General features: G+C 42.2%; 3 protein-coding genes across 3 annotated transcripts; 2 read left to right on the top strand and 1 right to left on the bottom strand.

The window, feature by feature from the left end:
* Positions 1-2,444: 2,444 nt before the first annotated feature.
* Positions 2,445-2,743, bottom strand: ccdc157 (coiled-coil domain containing 157). The gene has a single exon (XM_028414073.1). The coding sequence runs from the start codon at positions 2,694-2,696 to the stop codon at positions 2,445-2,447; it is 252 nt and encodes an 83-aa protein (XP_028269874.1). The 5' UTR covers positions 2,697-2,743.
* Positions 2,744-2,816: 73 nt separating this feature from the next.
* On the top strand, positions 2,817-11,841 carry sf3a1 (splicing factor 3a, subunit 1). The gene is made up of 16 exons (XM_028415144.1): positions 2,817-2,869; positions 2,984-3,068; positions 3,403-3,512; positions 3,604-3,808; positions 3,883-4,140; positions 4,229-4,303; positions 4,389-4,539; positions 4,616-4,809; positions 4,956-5,073; positions 5,160-5,467; positions 5,577-5,825; positions 5,899-6,106; positions 6,216-6,370; positions 11,127-11,228; positions 11,314-11,385; positions 11,484-11,841. Exons 2-16 carry the CDS (start codon positions 3,024-3,026, stop codon positions 11,583-11,585), a joined length of 2,352 nt encoding a protein of 783 aa, XP_028270945.1. The 5' UTR covers positions 2,817-2,869; positions 2,984-3,023; the 3' UTR covers positions 11,586-11,841.
* A 688-nt stretch (positions 11,842-12,529) lies between these two features.
* LOC114441351 (TBC1 domain family member 10A-like) lies at positions 12,530-21,233 on the top strand. Its single transcript, XM_028414239.1, has 9 exons — positions 12,530-12,711; positions 13,955-14,054; positions 16,256-16,363; positions 16,636-16,742; positions 17,026-17,140; positions 17,582-17,647; positions 18,400-18,589; positions 18,693-18,847; positions 20,035-21,233. Exons 1-9 carry the CDS (start codon positions 12,530-12,532, stop codon positions 20,533-20,535), a joined length of 1,524 nt encoding a protein of 507 aa, XP_028270040.1. The 3' UTR covers positions 20,536-21,233.
* Positions 21,234-21,574: the final 341 nt, after the last annotated feature.

Raw genomic sequence — 21,574 nt, 5'->3', positions numbered from 1 at the left:
GCTTGTAAACTAGCTGAGAGATAGAACACCACTAATATAAAAAGTGTAACTCTTACTTCTCTACTATTGTCAAATGATTTGGGTCTTCTGGTGTGTCACTCCATGTCTGCTCAGGTGAACCTTCCTATTTAGAAAATTGCACATACTTTTTATTAATCATAATAACATCCACAAGCAACATATGACTAAAGGCACAACTGTAAATTTGTGCATAAACTTTTTATAGTCACATTTTTCAATCAAAATGTAATTACCTTGATTGCATGTTTTTCTATTCTTTCCCCCAGTTTCTCTATACTCCTATGGAGCATAGCATTTTCCTGCTCCAGGATATTTATACGAATGTTATTTGCTTGCAAGTGTTGCTCCATGTCCAAAAGCACATTTCCTGTACCTTGTATAAGGAATAATGTATAATTGAGCATTCAAAAATACTATAGTACTCAAACTAGGGGTGGGTGACAAATAAACATTAGATTGGTTTTATGTACATATATTCAGGTATGTCAGTATGCTTACTCTGAGGTTGAGCCTGAGTGTGGAAGGTCAGCTCTGGGAACGCCACCAACAGCCTCTCCCTCTCCTTTAAAGCGTGCACATATTCCTCCAGCTCAGCCACACGGCTTTTGAACTCATCTATGCCTGTTGCCAATGCCTGTTTCTCCTTTTGAAGCTCTAAACACGATTCCTGAGAATGGAAAAATAGGATCAACTAGCATCAAAAGCTTCATAGGGATATGAATGGGTAAAGGCTCTGATATACCTGCTGTTGACTGAGCTGAGCCCGAAGTTGTTCTTTTTCTTCTGACATCTGTTGCAGCTGATTGTGCAAGCTGACCTGTGCCTCCGCTCTCTCTGCCAACTGTCTCTGTAGCTCATCACACTCTTCATCGAGAGCATCAACTCTCATTAACAAAGATTTCTGCTTTGCCTGCATTGACTGTATGTACAATAAAAAAAATGTTGTGTGACAGATTTCTACATGAAATGATAAAAGTTTCCAGCTGAACACAACAAATATTGAACTCTTTGCTGTGACACTGACCTCCTGCTGACGGCAAGCACTCTGGTACTTGGCGTTCTCCTTGTCAAGAAGGAGTTGAGTGTCAGAAACGTTATTCTCCAACTGGTGGATCCTGTGTTGTAGTTTACAACAAGTCTCGACTTCTATTTGCAAATTCTTTACTTTCTCTTCTAGCACATTCTTCTCGCGCTCTAACAAACACAACAAAGTATTATTTCACGTGTACTCAAATATTAGAACTGACAGGGTAATAGTGAATGAAATCTTACCAAGAGTTTGTAAAGTGTCTTGTTGCAATGCCAGTGTCTCCTTCAATTTGAAATTGTTCTTTTCCATTGACAATGTTTCTGTTACAAAATATTAACTGTAAATATGATCTTAATGAATTCACACACTGTTAATTAAAAGTTTACTGCACCTCTTTTCAGTTGCTGTTGCTCTTCTTGCAGACGTTGTTCTGTTTCTTTGATGGATCTCTCTGCTTTCCGCAGTGAAAATTCCAGCTGAACGATGTTTGCTTGGTGTTTTTCAATCTCTTGCTTAAACTCTTTTTTCGTTTTGTCCAGCTGGGTCCTGAATTTCTGTCGTTCTGTTTCTGCTGTTGCCAGTCGCTCTTTCAGAGGCTGAAGTGTACCCTGCACATCTTGAAGATGTTTCTGCAAATGATGCATGTCCCTGACCTGCTGGTTGGCCCACTGGGCAACATCACCTGCTGTCATATGTCCCAGTTCCTGGGTGTCCTCCATAGCTGCTAAGAGAGGCTGCAGAGATGAAGGGAGCCCCTCACTCTGAAACAGATCTACTAAAGCATCTCCTGTCTTTTTCAAACTGGATTGCACTTTATGACACGCATCGCAGGGAATGAGAGACGACTGTACTGTCTGGCAGCTCACATTATGTCTGTCAGCTATAAAAGGGGAAGTGGTGCTGTGGGTGGGACTGGGGGGTACATGGTTCTGTGGTAAGAATCTAAGCGTACTCGCTGAAGACCAAGCAGATGAACTGCGAAAGTCACTCCTTGAGTTTGTCTGGGAGGTGACAGGTGTTTCTGTCCTTTCGCATTCAAATGTCTTTGTTTGTTGATTTATGTCTCTGCAGATATCCTAAAAAAAGAAAAGACATAGAATAAAGAGATGCAGGCTATAAGCTAGCTTTTACTTTTTTGGCAATATGTATATTCTTTTGCCTTAATGATACCTTAATGATGGCAAGTTGAACTAAATTACTCCAATAGTTTCTGGCTACTAGACCAACTGACAGACATCCTTTCTTCTTTCTCTCTCTCCTGTCGTTGCCCGTCAGATGCTCAATATAAGCGTTGAAGCTTTGTAGAAGCAGCAGTAGTCTTGTTCAGGCAGAAGAGCAGAAAATACACGTGTTCAAAAAGGCTTGACGTATTTTAGGCAGTGTAAAGTGTGTATTACCTGTCAATCACCAGCTCCAGTAACACAATGTGGGAATGCTGATTGAATGAGACCTCCCCTTCTACAAAGTCGTACTGGTCCAGCAAAGCTACCATATCGAGATTGCAGGAGAGTTTGTCGGGGAACTTCCAGGAGGAAAAGCTGACCGGTCCAATTCTGGAAAACACGTCCACAATCGCACCCTGAAGGTCGACCAGGTCTTTCCGCAGGTTTTCGATACAGTCATGTCGACCCAGTAACTGGCTCATGTTTTAGAGTCCAACTTATATATTTCTGCCTGAGATGGAGAGAAAATGACGTGTGGCCAGGTGTGGATTGTTGGTACTGAATCTCCATGACAACTAACTCTAAGTCCCATAATGCTTTGCGGCGTGTTTCCGGAAGTAATTTCCCTCCATTGGGTCAACGACAACGCGACGCAGTAAGTATTCATCCACGGCAAATGTTGGCCTGTATGATGTTATAGATTGATGTTCTCACAAAGTTAATAGTCGGAAACGGTTTTATAAAGTACATACTCTTCTTCCTTGGTTAGGCATTTCAGGTCACTTCGGCTCGTATAAAACGTCGCAGCCATGCCGCCCGGGCCTGTTCAGATCATTCAGCCGGAATCCAACAAGGTAACCGCTCTAAGCTAGCAGCTGTTAGCAGTGTGGTACGATCCGTGTACAATCAGCGAGTTTTGAGGACCGTGTAACACAAATCACATTTGATGCAAGAAAGTCAAAAGTTAAAGGTCTTCTCCATAATCACTGAAAGTGGCATCTTTAAAACTGATATCTTAATCTTAAGTGTTTTTCACCCTCGTGATTATTTAAAAAAAACACAGCGGGTAAGGTATTAAAATATCCACAGTGATGGTCACTGTAGTATTGTTATTGCAGTGGATGCTTTAGTTTTGGATGGTTTCACATACTTATTTTAATTACAGCCTAACAAATGCACTTTTTACAGAATGATGCCCCCGCAGAAGAAACCCCTGCCACTAAGCCGATTGTTGGTATCATATATCCACCTCCTGAAGTCCGAAATATTGTTGACAAGACGGCGAGCTTTGTTGCCAGGTTTGTGTCTTCATATGTGTCAGATCTGTATAGCTAAGACTCAGCTTAACAGTTGTGGCTGTGGTAAACCTAATGTCTTGTCGTTTTTCAGGAATGGGCCCGAGTTTGAAGCAAGAATCCGTCAGAATGAGATCAATAATCCAAAGTTTAATTTCCTCAACCCTAATGACCCTTACCATGCCTACTACCGTCACAAGGTCAATGAATTTAAGGAGGGCAAAGCACAAGAGCCATCTGCAGCTGTACCTAAAGTCATGCAGCAGACCATGCAGCAGTCCCAGCAGCTTCCTCAGAAAGTAAGGACATGTTTTTCAGTCTACTTTATTTCTTTATATATTGGTTGTAACTACTATGTTGTTTTTATTAATAGGTGCAGTCACAGGTGATTCAGGAGACAGTGGTCCCTAAAGAACCACCCCCTGAATATGAGTTCATTGCAGATCCTCCGTCAATCTCAGCTTTTGATCTTGATGTTGTTAAGCTCACTGCCCAGTTTGTCGCTCGCAATGGCCGCCAGTTTCTTACTCAGCTCATGCAGAAAGAACAAAGGAACTACCAGTTTGATTTTCTGCGACCACAGCACAGCCTCTTCAACTACTTCACTAAACTGGTTGAGCAGTACACTAAGGTGAGCTGACAAAATCTGCTGGTGTTTGTGTGTGATTATTGGTACTCTTTATTTGGTTGGTGATCCAAATCTTGATCTGGTCTCACAGATTCTGATACCTCCTAAAGGCCTACTGGCCAAACTCAAGAGAGAAGCTGAGAATCCAAAAGAGGTTATGGATCAGGTAATTTCCTTAAACAATGTGTCAGTATACACACTCAATAGTTTGTTTCTCGTGTTAAATGTGTGTCTGTTTGCACACCCATCAGGTGAGATACCGTGTTGAGTGGGCAAAGTTCCAGGAGCGTGAGAGGAAGAAAGAGGAAGAGGAAAGAGAGAAAGAACGAGTGGCATATGCCCAAATTGACTGGCATGACTTTGTAGTTGTAGAGACAGTTGATTTCCAACCTAATGAACAAGGTAATATCAAACAACTTTTATAAGTCCCTAAATGGGCTAGAATCAGTAATCTTTAAGAACATCTCTTTTTCTCAAGGCCACTTCCCCCCACCAACCACACCAGAGGAGCTTGGCGCTCGCATTCTTATCCAGGAGCGTTATGAGAAGTATGGAGAGAGTGAGGAGGTGGAGATGGAGGTTGAGAGTGAAGATGAAGAGGACCGTGAGGATCGGGGTGAAGGCCATCCTTCACAACCTGATCAAGACACCCAATTGCAAGACATGGATGAGGTTAGGAATGATGGAAGTCAATAATTGCTGTCTTATTATAAACTTTTTTGTCCTGTTTTAGAATCCATTGCAATGTAACCCTTTATTTGAAAAAGTAAAATCGGTGCTTGGAATATCATTCATTCCTTCCATGCTGCTTTCATTAGGGATCTGATGATGACGATGATGGCATGAAGGCTCCTCTGCCTCCAGACAACCCAATGCCACCTCCACTGCCCCCAACTCCAGACCAGGTTATTATTCGCAAAGATTATGACCCCAAAGGTAACTTGTTTTCTTTGAGGCGAGAATATCAAGTGGATAACAAAATATTATTACACGGTTTTACCATATCCTTTATTTCTTTACAGCTTCAAAGCCTCAGCCATCAGTTTCAGCTCCAGATGAGTACCTTATATCACCAATCACTGGTGAGAAGATACCTGCCAGTAAGATGCAAGAGCACATGCGTATTGGTCTGCTGGATCCACGCTGGTTGGAACAAAGAGACCGCAGCATCAGAGAGAGACAGACGGAGGATGAAGTTTATGCTCCTGGTCTGGATATTGAGAGCAGCTTGAAACAACTGGCTGAAAGGCGTACTGATATCTTTGGTGTGGAAGAGACAGCCATCGGTAAGAAGATTGGTGAAGAAGAAATCCAGAAGCCAGAAGAGAAGGTGAGAACATTATGGGTGTATATTACAGGTGAAATTTAAACCCCAGGAATAAATGAAACTTGATTTGTTGATGTTAATTTTGAGCTTTTCCACCTCTCCTCCTCTTCAGGTTACATGGGATGGCCACTCTGGAAGTATGGCTCGTACACAGCAGGCAGCACAGGCCAACATCACCCTGCAGGAGCAGATTGAAGCCATTCACAAAGCCAAGGGACTGGTGGGAGAGGATGACACTAAGGAGAAAATTGGCCCAAGCAAGCCAACTGAAATTCATCACCAGCCTCCCATTCCCTCCTCTGCGGCTGTTTTGCCTAAACCTAGTCCTCCTGTGACAGCAGTACCTCGTCCCCCCTCCTCTGTAAGTTACTATCATACAGAAAAGTGTATATCCTGTATAGATTTCAGAATGCACTAATGAAGCTGTTGAACAGGTTGCACCTCCAGTGCGCACCACTCTTTTGTCTGCTGTGCCTGTAATTCCAAGACCGCCTGTGGCTCCTGTGGTGCGCCTCGCACCAGGGCAAGTTATAGCACCTATGCCACCCATGATTCCTGCTCCCCGCATCAATGTGGTTCCCATGCCACCATCAGGACCACAAATCATGGCCCCCAGACCACCGCCCATGGTTGTTCCAGCGGGTAAGTTACATTTTCCCAAACACCTGTCCTGTCCTGAAAGTAAAGAGAAACTTAAGTATTCATTCGTGTTTTCTTGTCTAAAATTTAACCAATGTTTTTCTTCATCCAGCCTTTGTCCCTGCACCTCCTGTACCACAACCACCAAGCTCTGCTCCAGCACCACCTTCCCACCCGCCTCCACCCCATGAGGATGAGCCAGTGAGCAAGAAGATGAAGACAGAGGACAACCTTATTCCAGAGGATGAGTTCCTTCGTAGAAACAAGGTTTGTTGGCACTGTTATGGTTTCATTATGTTTGTTTGTTTTTTGTACTGCAATCAATGACCTGGGTCTGTTTCATTAAGGAGCTTCAGCAAAGTTTTAATGTTAACTCTGAGTGGAATAATCCTGAGTTACTGGTTTCAGTACAGCTGATTTGCATTAGTTCAGTCAACTCTGAGTTAAGAGGTTTAGTATTTAATAACTCATAAAAGTATCAGAGGTGAAAACAGGTAAAATATTAAACCTAAAATTAAATTCATGTTGATGTAGCTCCTGTGGCCGACAGCTGCTAAACCTCCCTACATAAACGTATGTAACTTCCTGTAAACTAATTCAGCCTCCATGATTTATGTTGAAATGTACGGTAAAGCATGAGGAATCCCCATGGAAGATGTTACCGCAGTCATCTGCTCTTAAAAAGCACATTGTAAGAGCAGATAAAATGCAACATGCATTTTAACATTACCGTTTAATTAGGGCCCGAGCACCGAATGGTGCAAGAGCCCTATTGAAACCCTTAGGATTATTATTAGGGCCCGAGCACCGAATGGTGCAAGAGCCCTATTGAAACCCTTAGGATTATTAGGGCCCGAGCACCGAATGGTGCAAGAGCCCTATTGAAACCCTTAGGATTATTATTTTTCATTTTTTTTTTTCCTTCCCCCCCTAAGATCGCATTTTTGGGGGCCTTAACATGCCCAAAAACTCACCAAACTTGGTAGAAAAATTCATTCGCCCGAAAAATTTTGAAATTTGCTGACTTTTGAAATGCACATATAAAAATGGCTCTATAGCGCCCCCAACGCGTAGCCCCTCTGGCCGGTTTGACACAGGATTATGAAAATTGGCACACATATGTATCACCTCAAGACGCACAAAAAAGTCTCTTGGACCCCCCCTCCAAACCCAACAGGAAGTCCGCCATTTGAAGGTTTGTGGCCATTTTTGGCGATGTGTGACCCTGCTGCCAAACTTTTCACGCTTCGCATACGTCATCGGATTGAGCTGAAATTCGCCGTGTCCACTCAGGACACCATAGGGAATAGACGCATTCCAAAACTCTTACAAAAGTCTGACGGTGTGGCCGGGGCGTGGCCTCAAAGTTTGACCATTTCTGAGGACACAGAAAGTCTCTATAACTTCTTCGTTTTCTGTCCGATCTGTACGAAATGTCACATGTATGATCAGAGTCTGACCCTAAACACATCTATACAACAATATTGAGGCTTTGACAGAGCGCCACCTACTGGCTACACAAAATGTTGTGTTTTCATAGGTTTTTCTGCCTGCCCCTGTGGCCTGTTTTGAGTAGGGTCACGAAAATTGGCACACATGTTTATCACCCCAAGACGCACAAAAAAGTCTCTTGGACCCCCCCTCCAAACCCAACAGGAAGTCCGCCATTTTGAAATTTCTGTTAATTTTTGGCGATTTGTGACCCTGCTACAAAACTTTTCACGCCTCGCATACTTCATCCAATCAAGCTGAAAATCACTGTGTCCACTCAGGACACGATACAGAATAGACGCATTCAAAAACTCTTACAAAAGTCTGACGGTGTGGCGGGGGCGTGGCCTCAAAGTTGACCATTCGCCATTACAAAGGAACTCCCTGTATTTTTTACCCTAACACGTAGCCCCGCTGGCCAGTTTGACACAGGAGCATGAAAATTTGCACACATGTGTATCACCCCAAGACGCACAAAAAACTCTCTTGGACCCCCCCTCCAAACCCAACAGGAAGTCCACCATTTTGACTTTTGTGGCCATTTTTTGCCTATTTGTGACCCTGCTTCAAAACTTTTCACGCCTCACATACTTCATGCAATTGAGCTGAAATTCACTGTGTCCACTCAGGACACCACAGGGAATAGACGCATTCCAAAACTCTTACAAAAGTCTTACGGTGTGGTGGGGGCGTGGCCTCAAAGTTGACCATTCGCCATTACAAAGGAACTCCCTGTATTTTTTGCCCTAATGTGTAGCCCCGCTGGCCAGTTTGACACAGGTTCATGAAAATTAGCACACATGTGTATCACCCCAAGACGCACAAAAAAGTCTCTTGGACCCCGCCTCCAAACCCAACAGGAAGTCCGCCATTTTGACTTTTGTGGCAATTGTTTGCCTATTTTTGACCCTGCTTCAAAACTTTTCACGCCTCACATACTTCATGCAATTGAGCTGAAATTCACTGTGTCTACTCAGGACACCATAGGGAATAGATGCATTCCAAAACTCTTTCAAAAGTATTACCGTGTGGCGGGGGAGTGGCCTCAAAGTTGACCGTTCGCCATTACAAAGGAACTCGCTCTATTCTATGTAGTACTACCCATATACTTCATGCAATGTGGACAAAATCTTACAGTACTGCTATGGACCCGAGTCTGAACAAATATATATGCTAATGGGATGATACGGTCATAGCGCCACCTACTGGTAGCAGGAAAGTTTGGTTGTAAACATGTGTTTGTTGTATATCCGTGGAAATGAGAGGAGGAGAGCATAGGACAGGAGAGTATAAGAGACGAGAGCATAGGAGAGAAGACTGCGATGACCCCGCGGATCGCAAGGTGCGCGAGGGCCCGCAATGCTGCTTGCAGCTTTAATTTTTTTTTTTTTTCCCCCTCCGAGATCGCATTTTTGGAGGCCTTAACATGCCCAAAAACTCACCAAACTTGGTAGAAAAATTCATTCGCCCGAAAAATTTTGAAATTTGCTGACTTTTGAAATGCACATATAAAAATGGCTCTATAGCGCCCCCAACGCGTAGCCCCTCTGGCCGGTTTGACACAGGATTATGAAAATTGGCACACATATGTATCACCTCAAGACGCACAAAAAAGTCTCTTGGACCCCCCCTCCAAACCCAACAGGAAGTCCGCCATTTGAAGGTTTGTGGCCATTTTTGGCGATGTGTGACCCTGCTGCCAAACTTTTCACGCCTCGCATACTTCAACGGATTGAGCTGAAATTCGCCGTGTCCACTCAGGACACCATAGGGAATAGACGCATTCCAAAACTCTTACAAAAGTCTTACGGTGTGGCCGGGGCGTGGCCTCAAAGTTTGACCATTTCTGAGGACACAGAAAGTCTCTATAACTTCTTCGTTTTCTGTCCGATCTGTACCAAATGTCACATGTATGATCAGAGTCTGACCCTAAACACATCTATACAACAATATTGAGGCTTTGACAGAGCGCCACCTACTGGCTACACAAAATGTTGTGTTTTCATAGGTTTTTCTGCCTGCCCCCCTGGCCTGTTTTGAGTAGGGTCATGAAAATTGGCACACATGTGTATCACCCCAAGATGCACAAAAAAGTCTCTTGGACCCCCCCTCCAAACCCAACAGGAAGTCCGCAATTTTGAAATTTCTGTTAATTTTTGGCGATTTGTGACCCTCCTACAAAACTTTTCACGCCTCGCATACTTCCTCCAAATGAGCTAAAACTCACTGTGTCCACTCAGGACACCATAGGGAATAGACGCATTCAAAAACTCTTACAAAAGTCTGACGGTGTGGCGGGGGCGTGGCCTCAAACTTGACCATTCGCCATTACAAAGGAACTCACTGTATTTATTGCCCTAATGCGTAGCCCCGCTGGCCAGTTTGACACAGGATCATGAGAACTAGCACACATGTGTATCACCCCAAGACGCACAAAAAAGTCTCTTGAACCCCCCCTCCAAACCCAACAGGAAGTCCACCATTTTGACTTTTGTGGCCATTTTTTGCCTATTTGTGACCCTGCTTCAAAACTTTTCACGCCTCACATACTTCATGCAATTGAGCTGAAATTCACTGTGTCCACTCAGGACACCATAGGGAATAGACGCATTCCAAAACTCTTTCAAAAGTATTACCGTGTGGCGGGGGAGTGGCCTCAAAGTTGACCATTCGCCATTACAAAGGAACTCGCTGTGTTTTATGCAGTACTACCCATATACTTTATGCAATGTGGACAAAATCTTACAGTACTGCCATGGAGCCGAGTCTAAACAGATATATATGCTAATAGGATGATACGGTCATAGCGCCACCTACTGGTAGCAGGAAAGTTTGGTTGTAAACATGTGTTTGTTGTATATCTGTGGAAATGAGAGGAGGAGAGCATAGCACAGGAGAGTATAGGAGACGCGAGCATAGGAGAGAAGACTGCGATGACCCCACGGATCGCAAGGTGCGCGAGGGCCCGCAATGCTGCTTGCAGCTTTAATTCTAATGGTTTTCTTCAGTAAAAATATCTTCACATCACCTGTGCTGCTCTGCACTGTGTGTGGGAGTGTGTTTCAACATAGAACCGAACACACTCAAAGAAGACATGGGTAGGGAGAGGACAGAGAAGTAACCAGTAAATGAAAGCAAATGACTCGTACAATGATGAACGATAACAAGTATATAAAGGTAGATACTGTGCCAGTGGTCTCTAATTTACATTATTCTTTATTAAAAAGTGGCCCTTTGCTTTTCTTGTGGAAGTCTGTGGCCCTCGCAATAAAATAATTGCCCACCCCTGATCTAGGGATTAACTTGCCTCCATTATTGAAACAGTTTACTCGAGGTTTCCCTCATTTCAGAACTGCTGAACATACTAAGAGACACTTGTCCTGCTTTATGAAACAGGCCCGAGCCGACACACAATGCATACAAACAAAGACAAGACAACAGATGGCTTGTGCAGCTAACTTATTAGCTGTAATATTAATATTGCCAGATCAATGTTATATTTTACCTCTGATATGCGTTTTTCTATCTCCAGGGTCCCGTGGCTGTCAAAGTACAGGTGCCCAACATGCAGGACAAGACTGAATGGAAGCTAAGTGGTCAAATACTAAATTTCACCGTCCCACTCACAGACCAGGTATGCAGACGTGGGATTTTTTTCTTTTTATTGAGGAAAGTATGCCTACTGATACTCATTGACGTGTAAATGTATGTCTCTACAGGTGTCTGTTATTAAAGTGAAAATCCATGAGGCTACGGGCATGCCAGCAGGCAAACAGAAGTTACAGTATGAGGTAGACTCTTACATTGACTCTGATCAAACATACCTTTTCATTTGCATTATTCTAAATGCCTATGTTGAAAATATTGTTTTTGGTGGATTTTATTTTAGGGCATTTTCATCAAAGATTCCAACTCCCTGGCTTATTACAACATGAGCAACGGTTCAGTCATTCATTTGGCTCTGAAGGAGAGAGGTGGACGGAAGAAGTGAGCCATACTCCGAGATGGAAACATGATGTTTCGTCATTATGTCATTGAATGTTAGTTTGGTAATATTTGAATTTATTTTGCATTGTTCATGGTTTGGTGTAAAAAACCTGTGAAATGAATTGCAGTTTCTGGTCAACATGGTTTCATACTTTCAGTTGAACTCTACAGTTATTCATGAGTAACACTGATGGGTAACATAGAAACATGTAGTCTTTCACACACACGTCCATTCACTTAAATAAAGGAATACAAATCTATATTATTTCGTTGGAAACTTATTAAGTGGAATGTTATTAGCCATATGTATGCATGTCACATGATCGTGAGCAGGCTTTCAAGCGCATGACAGCATTTAGTTTTAGAGGGCCAAGTTGAGAAAACAATGAACTTCCTACTTCCAAAGCAGCCACCAGGGGGCAGCAAAAGTCCTACGACGGCAGAAGCCACCCAGGACAGCGGACTGTGCTGCTAGCCGAGGCACATCTGTCCAACACACTCGGGATGACAGGACGGTGCCCCAGGCCACCGTTAGCCGAAGGTATCAGAGTAGTCGGGTAAATGACCTGTCGTAGCGGCATGAGACTCGTACTGTTAGATGGCTGAAGGTAGGTTTTATAAAGAAGTTCTTTCAGGCTGTTGGTACGAGCAGTAAAGTCAAACTTCACGTTAGCAAGCCACCCTTAGCCCAGCTAATGTTACATTTTGACCAAGCGTTAGTCAACCCTAGCTTGCTAACTTGTAAACTATTGGATGTGCTGTAATGTTTTACCGTAACGTTAGCAAATATAATTTGGAGGCAGTATTTCCAGAGTTTGTCCCTCGAGATATCATGGTGCCAGTGCAGTTTTATTTGACTACATATGCAGTGTAGCAGATTGGCTTGGTGCTGTCATCAAGCTTGCTGACGTTAGCTATCCTGGCTAGCCGGTTAGCTTCCTTGCTATAATGGCCAAAATTGAAAACGGTCGTCAATCAGTGGACACAAGGAGCATCAGGACAATCAGCAGCAGTCACATTGACGATGAAAGCTCTTTGGGATCCGACTCGGAGATCAACGGCTTCACCAGCGACAGGCAGACCGATAAATACGGATTTATTGGTGGTGCGCAGCAGTACACGGAGGAATCGTAAGTTTGTTTGAACTTTCACAGTGATTCGTTCTAGTTTACTTCAACTGTTTGTCACTAACTAAAGTGTGTGAGTTACATTTATCAGCAGGGTGTGTGTGGGTTGGAGTTAGCGATGACTGAAGTGTTGTGGTGTCTGAACAGTCCGAGCTAGCTGCGTGGCACAAATGCCACAGTTTGTTTCATGTGAACGCAAGAGGCTTGAATGACTTGGATTGGGAATAAGTTCCATGATTATTGTGTAATTACTGCTACTACCACCCCATCAGCTTCATGTTGTGGGAAGCTGCTTTCTGTTTGTCAGTTGACAATAAAACTGTTTCATGATCCTTTATGAAAGATGTTTCACGGTTAGAATGGTTATTGCAAGTTCACTGCGTGTTAAAGAGTACATGACAGTCCTGAAACAGTGGAAGAAGTAGTTTAAAGCCAAGCACAAGCAGTCTTGGAGTTTCCTGTTTCGTGAGGTTTTGGCAGACTTGGGGTCCACAGTTTCAGTGCCCCCTTTACTAGATGGCCTCTTTTGGCATAACGGTATTGTCACAAAACGAGGGTTTAAACTTACTCTTTGCTGTAGTGCTTGCTTATGAAGATGAAGTTAGGTGTAGGACATTTTGTTACACCTATCCACATGCCTACACTTCTGACAGAAAGACGCAGTCCTAAATAAAAACGAAAGCTCTTTGAAGACATTTAAAGCCTGTAATTTCAGGCTTGCACAGATGAGATAATTACATACCCTAGTAAAGCATCAGACCTCATACGTAATGTAGGATGTATACAAGACTTTCCTATATTAGTTTTTCTGTTGGAGAATATAATGTGCAGTCCTTCATCAGTCATTTCAGTTTAATCACTTCATAAAGAAGACAAATCCTGGCTGTAGCTCTTTGAGGTCTAACAGTCTTTGCCATAAAAACATTTACTACATCTGCGTTTGTATCTTTTATAGCCTCCTCAAAACAAGTAGTTGCTTTTTGTGACTCATTGCAGAGCTTACTGACTACCACATGCAGATATTATAGTACTCAAAGCTCCTATCTGAGGATGTCATTTTGTTCGTCACAAAAGAAGAGTCTGCCTCATAACTGTATTTTGTTGATATATTTCAAATTTGAACTTGCCCCATGCTCCGGTTTTCTAAATTCAAAAGGCTTCTGGTCTTGATCATTCTTTTGTCAATTTGTAAATGTAATGTGCAAAATATTGAATTGATCTTTTTTCATCTCCACTTTGCCCCCAGAGCTCAGGATGTGCCTCCAGAGGTTCTCAGACAAAGGGAGGTGAAGTGGCTAGACATGCTCAGCCACTGGGACAAGTGGATGATAAAAAGATTTAATAAGGTCAGCATCAAGTCTTAATAACAGAAAATGTCAGGTTTTGTGTTTGTTTTGATGGTGCTGTTATTAAAAATGTATCATGTTGTCTCCATAAAGCAGCTTTTACTTCTATGTGCACAATTAAACGTTATAGATGGCATTCCTCAGGTATTTGATTGCACAAGGGCAAGACTTTGTGGACACGTTGTTTTCAGCTCCACTTGCTTGGCTGGTTCAGTTTGACATGATTTCAGAGCTGCAGCTCACTCAGCAGCAAGCCAGGACACAACCCATCATTTCATTACCTCACATGCCCTGTGACATATCAAAGTCTTGGATACTGGGGAGGGCTGTGTTGACTTCCCATGAGACTCAAGTACAGTAATAAGTTTTTTGGCATTTGGCCTCTGGTTACCACCACAGTAACTCAGAAACCTAAGTGAAGTCAAGACTTTCTGCTTTAATTCAAGGGTTTGATAAAAGAGTGCTATTAACCATATAGGAACCAGCCATTTTCATGGACACACACTTTTACTGGCTCATATATAATGGAACAAACATAATTGCAAACATAAGGACAGCCTTTAATCCTCGGACACTCATCACTTGCAGTCGATGACTGCCTGAAGTCTTGAACCCATGGACATGAGAAAATCTTTTCCTACCTTGAGATGATTTGCCAGGTCTTCGCTGCAGCTGCCAGTCTTGTCCTTAATAAGCTAACAGCAGCTCTAATGGCACTCATCTGACTTTTCAGTTCTTTGCCTTGAAAGAAGTTCTCGGGTAGTTGTTGTGTTGTCTAGTGTTTTGGCTCATTACACTTCAGTTGTCTTGCTGTTCAGATGATAGCTTCCTTCACTTGCATAGACACCTCTTTTGACCTCATGTTCAAAGCATTCAATGTGGTGGTGCACAGAAGACAAACAACTCTATCATTGTTTAAATATTTATGAACCTGACTGTACACACCTTCAATTGTTTATCTTTACACGCTAAAGAAAAAACTATGTTGCAGGAATACCATTTCTATGCTTAGGGTATTGAGAATCATGTAATCCTACTGGTATTGGTACTGACTACTAAATTCTGCTATCATGACAATCCTTGTCTGAGTACAAAGCACCTCATGAGAGATTATTACAAATCGAGTGGCAAGCAGTACTTAAGAGCCTGTAGTGCTGGTCTGCATGTCAAGCCATGAAGGTCAGAGTTTCCGATCCTTTCATGTGATTGCAAATCATTGTGCAGGAAGAGGTGTACAGTGGGGTAGACATAGGAAAAACAGGTTTAAAAAATATGAACTAAAAAAATCAACTGTCCAGAAATGATGCAGTGCAGTTCATTCACAATATACCCTGTATCTGCAGAATCGTTTTCCAACACAACAGTCCATTGTCATTCACTGAAAGTAGACAAACCCAGTCAAACAATGACACTGAGATTTGCTTGGGTCCAACATTATACATCTGTGAGTGGCAAAAGTTGTGAACCTTTGCTTTCAGTTTCTGCTCGGGCCCCTTGTGTAACAACACCTAAATGTTTCCAGTAACTGCTGAGGAGGCGCCCAAAACAGCTTGGAGGAATTTTAGTCCATTCCTCACTACATAACAGATTTACACATGGACTGCTTTCTTCAGGTGCTTCCACAACATTTCATTTCAATTAAGGGCAGAAAGATTAACACGGCCATTACAAAACATTACCTTTGTTGTTTTGTAGAACCACTTCTATTCTTGTCAGCTGTTGGTCGTTCAGCTTGCAGAGAGGTGTCCTGATGTTTTCTGAAATTTACAGAATTATAGATTTATAGTTCATCTTCCATAGTTGATCAGCACTGAAAGAATTGCTTATGCTTACACATCCTGTCTACGTGCTGCACCACAAATCTGGAAAAAATCATGTCTCATTATGACCAGTTGGCAAAGATCAAATATTTATTCTATAATCCATGAACACTGGCTTGTTTTAGTTCAGTATGAAATTATTTATTTTTTATTTAATTACGAACATTTTGAAGTGCAAATATTGTGTTGCATTTAAATGTGAGCTGTTTGTGAGTGTAACTGCTTAACTGCATTTTATATGTCCACACTCATTCAAAAGGAGGAACCAATACCAAGAGGCAAGTACATGACTGTAAACCACTGACTGCCTTTTTTGGGTGTGTATCAAGCTATCACCTTAAACAGCTTTATTTGCTTAACCTTGGTTCCTCTACTGATCAGGTGAGGCTGAGATGCCAGAAAGGAATTCCTCCTGCCCTGCGAAGCCGTGCATGGCTCTACCTTTCAGGGGGGAAGGTCAAGAAAGAGCAGAACCAAGGAAAGTTTACGGTCAGACAGCTGCTTTTTTCACTTCCTCCTCACAGCACTTTTTGTGATTATTTTAAGCTCATTTCATTTTTTTAATTTAATTTGAAATTGTTATTAAAAACTGCTCTCCCATTGAGAACGCTGTTGGTTTTTGAGTAAGTCTGGAGACTTTACCTTGCATTTAGTCAGGCTTATAATACAGCTTTTTATTTTGAATAAGGTTTATAAATATCCTCATTTGTGCTTTTCTGTGTAGTGCAGGGTGTTCACCTGTCCTTTATGTGGTTTGTCAGGAGCTGGATAAGCAGCCAGGAGACCCCAAATGGATAGATGTGATTGAGAAAGATCTTCATCGACAATTCCCATTTCATGAGATGTTTGTGTCTCGTGGAGGACACGGGTAAGCCTTTCTGATGTGTTCTGACGTTACAGTCTAATGCAGAGTCAAATAGCATGTCAGATAGCATGTTCTTAACCTGTTCATCCGAATGCTAAAATGTTTAAAAATTGCTAAAATTTTGTTTGCTGTGTAAATTACATACCAGCATACACATCACGCACATCAGGGACTGTTGGCCCTCGGACACTTTCGCCTTATCTAATTTGGCCCTCCCGCCAGGTCTAATGTATGGAACATTGATGAATGTTATGTTTGACACGTAGTTTGTCTACATGTTGTGCAGACAGCAGGACCTGTTCCGTGTTCTTAAGGCCTACACTCTATACAGACCAGAGGAGGGATACTGCCAGGCTCAAGCTCCCATTGCTGCTGTGTTGCTTATGCACATGCCTGCCGAGGTATGACCTGTTTTCCGTGCACCACACACACCATCTCATTTATTCTAGACAAGCTCCTCTGAAGAATTAGTACCCTATTATATCATTAAAACTTGATACCCTTCTATGAAAAGAAACCACCCACACTTTATAATACTTGTAGGGCCCTGTTGTGATTTGCAATCATGGATATATTTAAACTGCAGATGATGTCATATGCAGATAAATCCAAGAAGTATTCCAGAGACTGAATAATCATAGACTGTATATAGCTCTGGACTAAGCATGATGTGATATTGTAGCCTGTGGAGGCTACAACGTTACATTGACAGCGTAGTCCACTTAGATCCTTTGTTTTTTCCAAATATATAACGGAGGTGGAGCACAATTTGTTCTCAGATACAAGCAATGGTGACAAATACATGTTGAGTTTTCTTACACCCTCTGTATTTGTTTTCACAGGATGCATTCTGGGGGCTGGTCCAAATCTGTGAGAAGTATCTGCCTGGCTACTATAGTCCTGGCCTGGTGAGAATAAAACTCATGAGAGCATGCATGATGATATCAGCAGGTATAGGCAAATGCAGACAGATTAAACTTAGTTTGACTTCAAAAGGAATGACTATTTATTACAATAACACAGGAATCATTTTTTGTTTTGTCTCACACTGTGATTGTATTGTCTAAGCTTTCATGGTTGAATAAAATAATAAAATATGCTAAATGATATATTAATAAATTATATATAAACTATTCTGTTTTTATAAATGCTTCAAAAACATTCAATATATTATCGGTGTGTCCACCACTAAACTGGAAGTGCCCTATTTTCATTTTGACTTCTGGTAATTTTACAGCAAGAAACCAAAAGAAATATCAGCAAAAGAAATAAATACCGTAATTATAGCAATTTTGGAACCAGATAACCAGAACGAGATAAAATAAAACTTTCTGACAATAAATGTGCCGATCATCCTGCGTGCCAGTCCTCTTAGGCCGTCCTGTAGTAGTCCTGTAGCATAGGTTAAACATTTAAAATGGTCCTGCTTGTGTTGTGTGTAAACGGAAAAAAACTGAATCAGTTAGCTGTGTAAAGCTTGGGTACACAATTAGTGATTGGTGGAGATTAATATTTGACCATTAATATTTTACACAAATCGGTGAATGGTGATCGACCCTAAAAATCCTGATTAGACCACCTCTATAAAGGATGAACATCAAGCCCAGACAGCCCAGACCACAGGGCATACAGTGGCTTTTATTTTCTCTGTCTCTTTCAGGAAGCTATACAGTTAGATGGAGAGATCCTATTTGCTCTTCTGCGACGCGTCTCGCCGCTAGCCTTCAGGCATCTGCAGAAACATAACATTGACCCCATCCTCTACATGACTGAATGGTTTATGTGCGCCTTCTCCAGAACTCTGCCCTGGGCATCTGTGCTGCGTGTCTGGGACATGTTCCTCTGTGACGGTAACAGCCACTTTCATTATTGTGCCTGCAGTAACGACAACAAATACAGAAACAGTTCTACAGCATGTCTGCACATTTAAAACTGGTAATGTTCCTGTTTTAGGAGTGAAGATAATCTTTCGTGTGGGCTTAGTGTTGCTTAAGAGCATGTTGGGTACTCGTGAGAAGCTGAAGGCCTGCCAGGGTCAGTATGAAACCATGGAGATCCTCAGGGCCATAGAGCCTCGATACATGCAGGAGGGCTTCCTTGTTCGAGAGGTAAGTTCTATTGATCACCTCACAGTGTTCTGACTTGTAGTGGTTCCAGTTGCACCAGAAAAAGAGTAAGAAGTAAAGAAAAGTAGGAAGGCTGATATTTTAGTCCTTGAAAATGGAACACCTCTCGTACTCTTTTGTGAGGGCGTGTTGTCCAGTTCACTTATTGCTAGCAACTGCTGTCCATCCCTCTATCCATCTGTTCTTCATTTTCCACCTTAGGCTGCTCCAACTGAGAGCTGGAGACCTCGGCTTGATGAGGCCAGCACAACCTCATTGAGTCTGCAAAAAGCAGGGTGGCCCCCAAACTGGAACCTTCATTTGCCCCTGCCAAAATATTTTGTCCATAAAAATTATGAAGGAAATCGGTGATACCCCGAGCGATAGTCACTTAAATGTAAACTGTAATGTATGGGCCTTAGAAAGATGACCTGCGTTCACCAGGCACCCCTCCTCATCTAGCACCTTTGATAGTTAGAGTTAATAGTTTGCACAGTGTGCACAGGCACAAAATAAACCTTGGGATAGTTTGGGTTCAGTAGGTAGATCCTTAGGGAAAGAAACAGGATACATTAATCGGTTGCATTTGAAGGAGAAAATAGGATGCGATTGAAACTAAGCAATGATGAAACCTACGTGAAGGATGCTGACTCTAAGATGGGACACAGCTCTGGAAGTAGGAAAACTGAATCCAAAGCACTAGATAAGACCTGACAAAGACCTCTGATACGAATTCAGACTTCACTTTGTCTTTTTAGATTTTCTGTGTGTTATATTTAAATAATATCCTTCGTTGCTTCTTAACAGTTTTTCAACAGAATTAGAATTACATATGGCAGGATGAACCGGAGTGTACATAAGCTCATACAAAGTTTTCCTGAAGATACAGTCTTTTAACGGCAAGAAGTCGTATAACATTGGAGCATGTTGTAGACATTCAGAGAGCAATAAGCTTCATGAACATGAAGAGCATCAGTTGCAGTCGCACACATGAGTCCTGGCTGTCCAGTGTCTGCCAAGCTTTGAGTCTTTGTTCTAACACTCCCTCCCATAGCATGGATGTCTTGACTGTTGACAGTTCATCCACAGCAGTCCTAGGCTGATGGAAGGGACATACTATATTTTCTAACAATGACTGTTCTTGGTGCACGCACAGTATAACCTTATGATGGCTCTTTTCCATGTTGCAGATCCTTGAGGTACCAGTGACAGCACGAGATGTGGAAAGGGAGCATCACACCCAGCTCAAGCGCTGGAGAAAGAACCGTGGAGAATTAAATTTCAAACCTCCACCGAGGATGCACGGAGCACGGCTCATCATGTTGGCTGAGCCACCGAGGCGCCAGGACCTGCAGCAAAACCCCACTATTTTACTTGAGATGCCTCAGCCGAATCACCAGCGGAAGAAGGAGAAGGAGGAGAAAAAGAGCATGAAGAAGAAGAGCACTAAGAAATCGCAGCTCACAGAGGAGATTCCTAATCCTTACCCACTGCCCTCCAGTGACCCGCCACTCTCAGATCTACGTACTCCTCAAGAAAGCAGCTCAGTGCCAGAGACCACCCCACAAACTGAAACAAACTCACCTCACCAGCAGACAGCACCTCCAACAGACCTCCCCCCTGCCAAAGATTCTGCTCTTCAGCAATCCACACAAAGCCTTAACAGCACAGAGCAGGATACATACCTGTGATCTGTGTTTCTACAAAACACCAGCACCCTACAGCAAACAACCAGTTGGCCACAGGAGAAAATGGGCTGGTCATAATCACTATTATTGTACTCATGACTATTTTGTATTTGTTTTAAACACCCTTTTGCCTATGATATTATCAGCATACACTAAAGCAAAGTATGTAAAATATGTTAAACTAGGACTGTCATGGTTTATGCAAGTTGTCTGTGCTGTACAGTATGTTTGCACTCAAATTCACTCAACACTATTTAATAATACTGTGCAGTGGATGATGTAAATTACCAAACATACAAACATTTCAACTTCTTAAGCCTTTATAGTTCACTAGAGGGCAGCCTCGCAGAGCTAACAGCTATAATCCCTGTTACATTCCTGTTCCTAAAGGTGACCACAGAAAGTATGGGACTTATGTTTGTTAGGTGTAACTAAGACCGAGGTTACTTTTTCTTAATGGGTAACAGGTGAATAACATGTCTTATAATCTAAATCCTTTTACCTGATTGATGCAATTACGTTTCTGTGTATTGTTTTCAGATCTTTTTCTACAGGCTCTCTTTATTTGAAGAAAGATGTCTTCTTCTAATGCACATCTGGTCTCTTATGGTTATAGTCTGTTACAGAGGTATGTTTCATGTCCAGTACTCATTGTGCCAGGCCCTTGTAGTCATTTAAAAAAAAACCTTTTCCAAAGCAAATTTAGACTGTTGTGATGTTTTGTTTGCATCTTCATGACCGCCACATGTGACCTGGCTTATTGGGTGTATAGAGACATGAGGGACCATGGGATTTGGATGGGATTGAGACTTAATGTAATATTCTTAGGCATTTTTCTTAAAAGAACCTGCTTCATATATAGGAAATATGAGAAATATGAGTCTTTTTTTTAACAAGACAATCTTTTTGTTTGTGATGGCCTCAAGTCTTTTTTCATTACAATGGCAAAGGGAGTTTTGACAAATGGCACACAGGTGTCGTAAAATAAAAATAAATTCATAATAGGTCAGTTGTAGACAACAATGGGGCTTAAAAGGATGTC

The sequence above is a fragment of the Parambassis ranga genome, chromosome 9, assembly GCF_900634625.1.
Source record: "Parambassis ranga chromosome 9, fParRan2.1, whole genome shotgun sequence".
Taxonomy (NCBI): domain Eukaryota; kingdom Metazoa; phylum Chordata; class Actinopteri; family Ambassidae; genus Parambassis; species Parambassis ranga.
The sequence above is the reverse complement of the archived record's forward strand: the minus strand, read 5'-3'. Positions and strand labels throughout refer to the sequence as shown.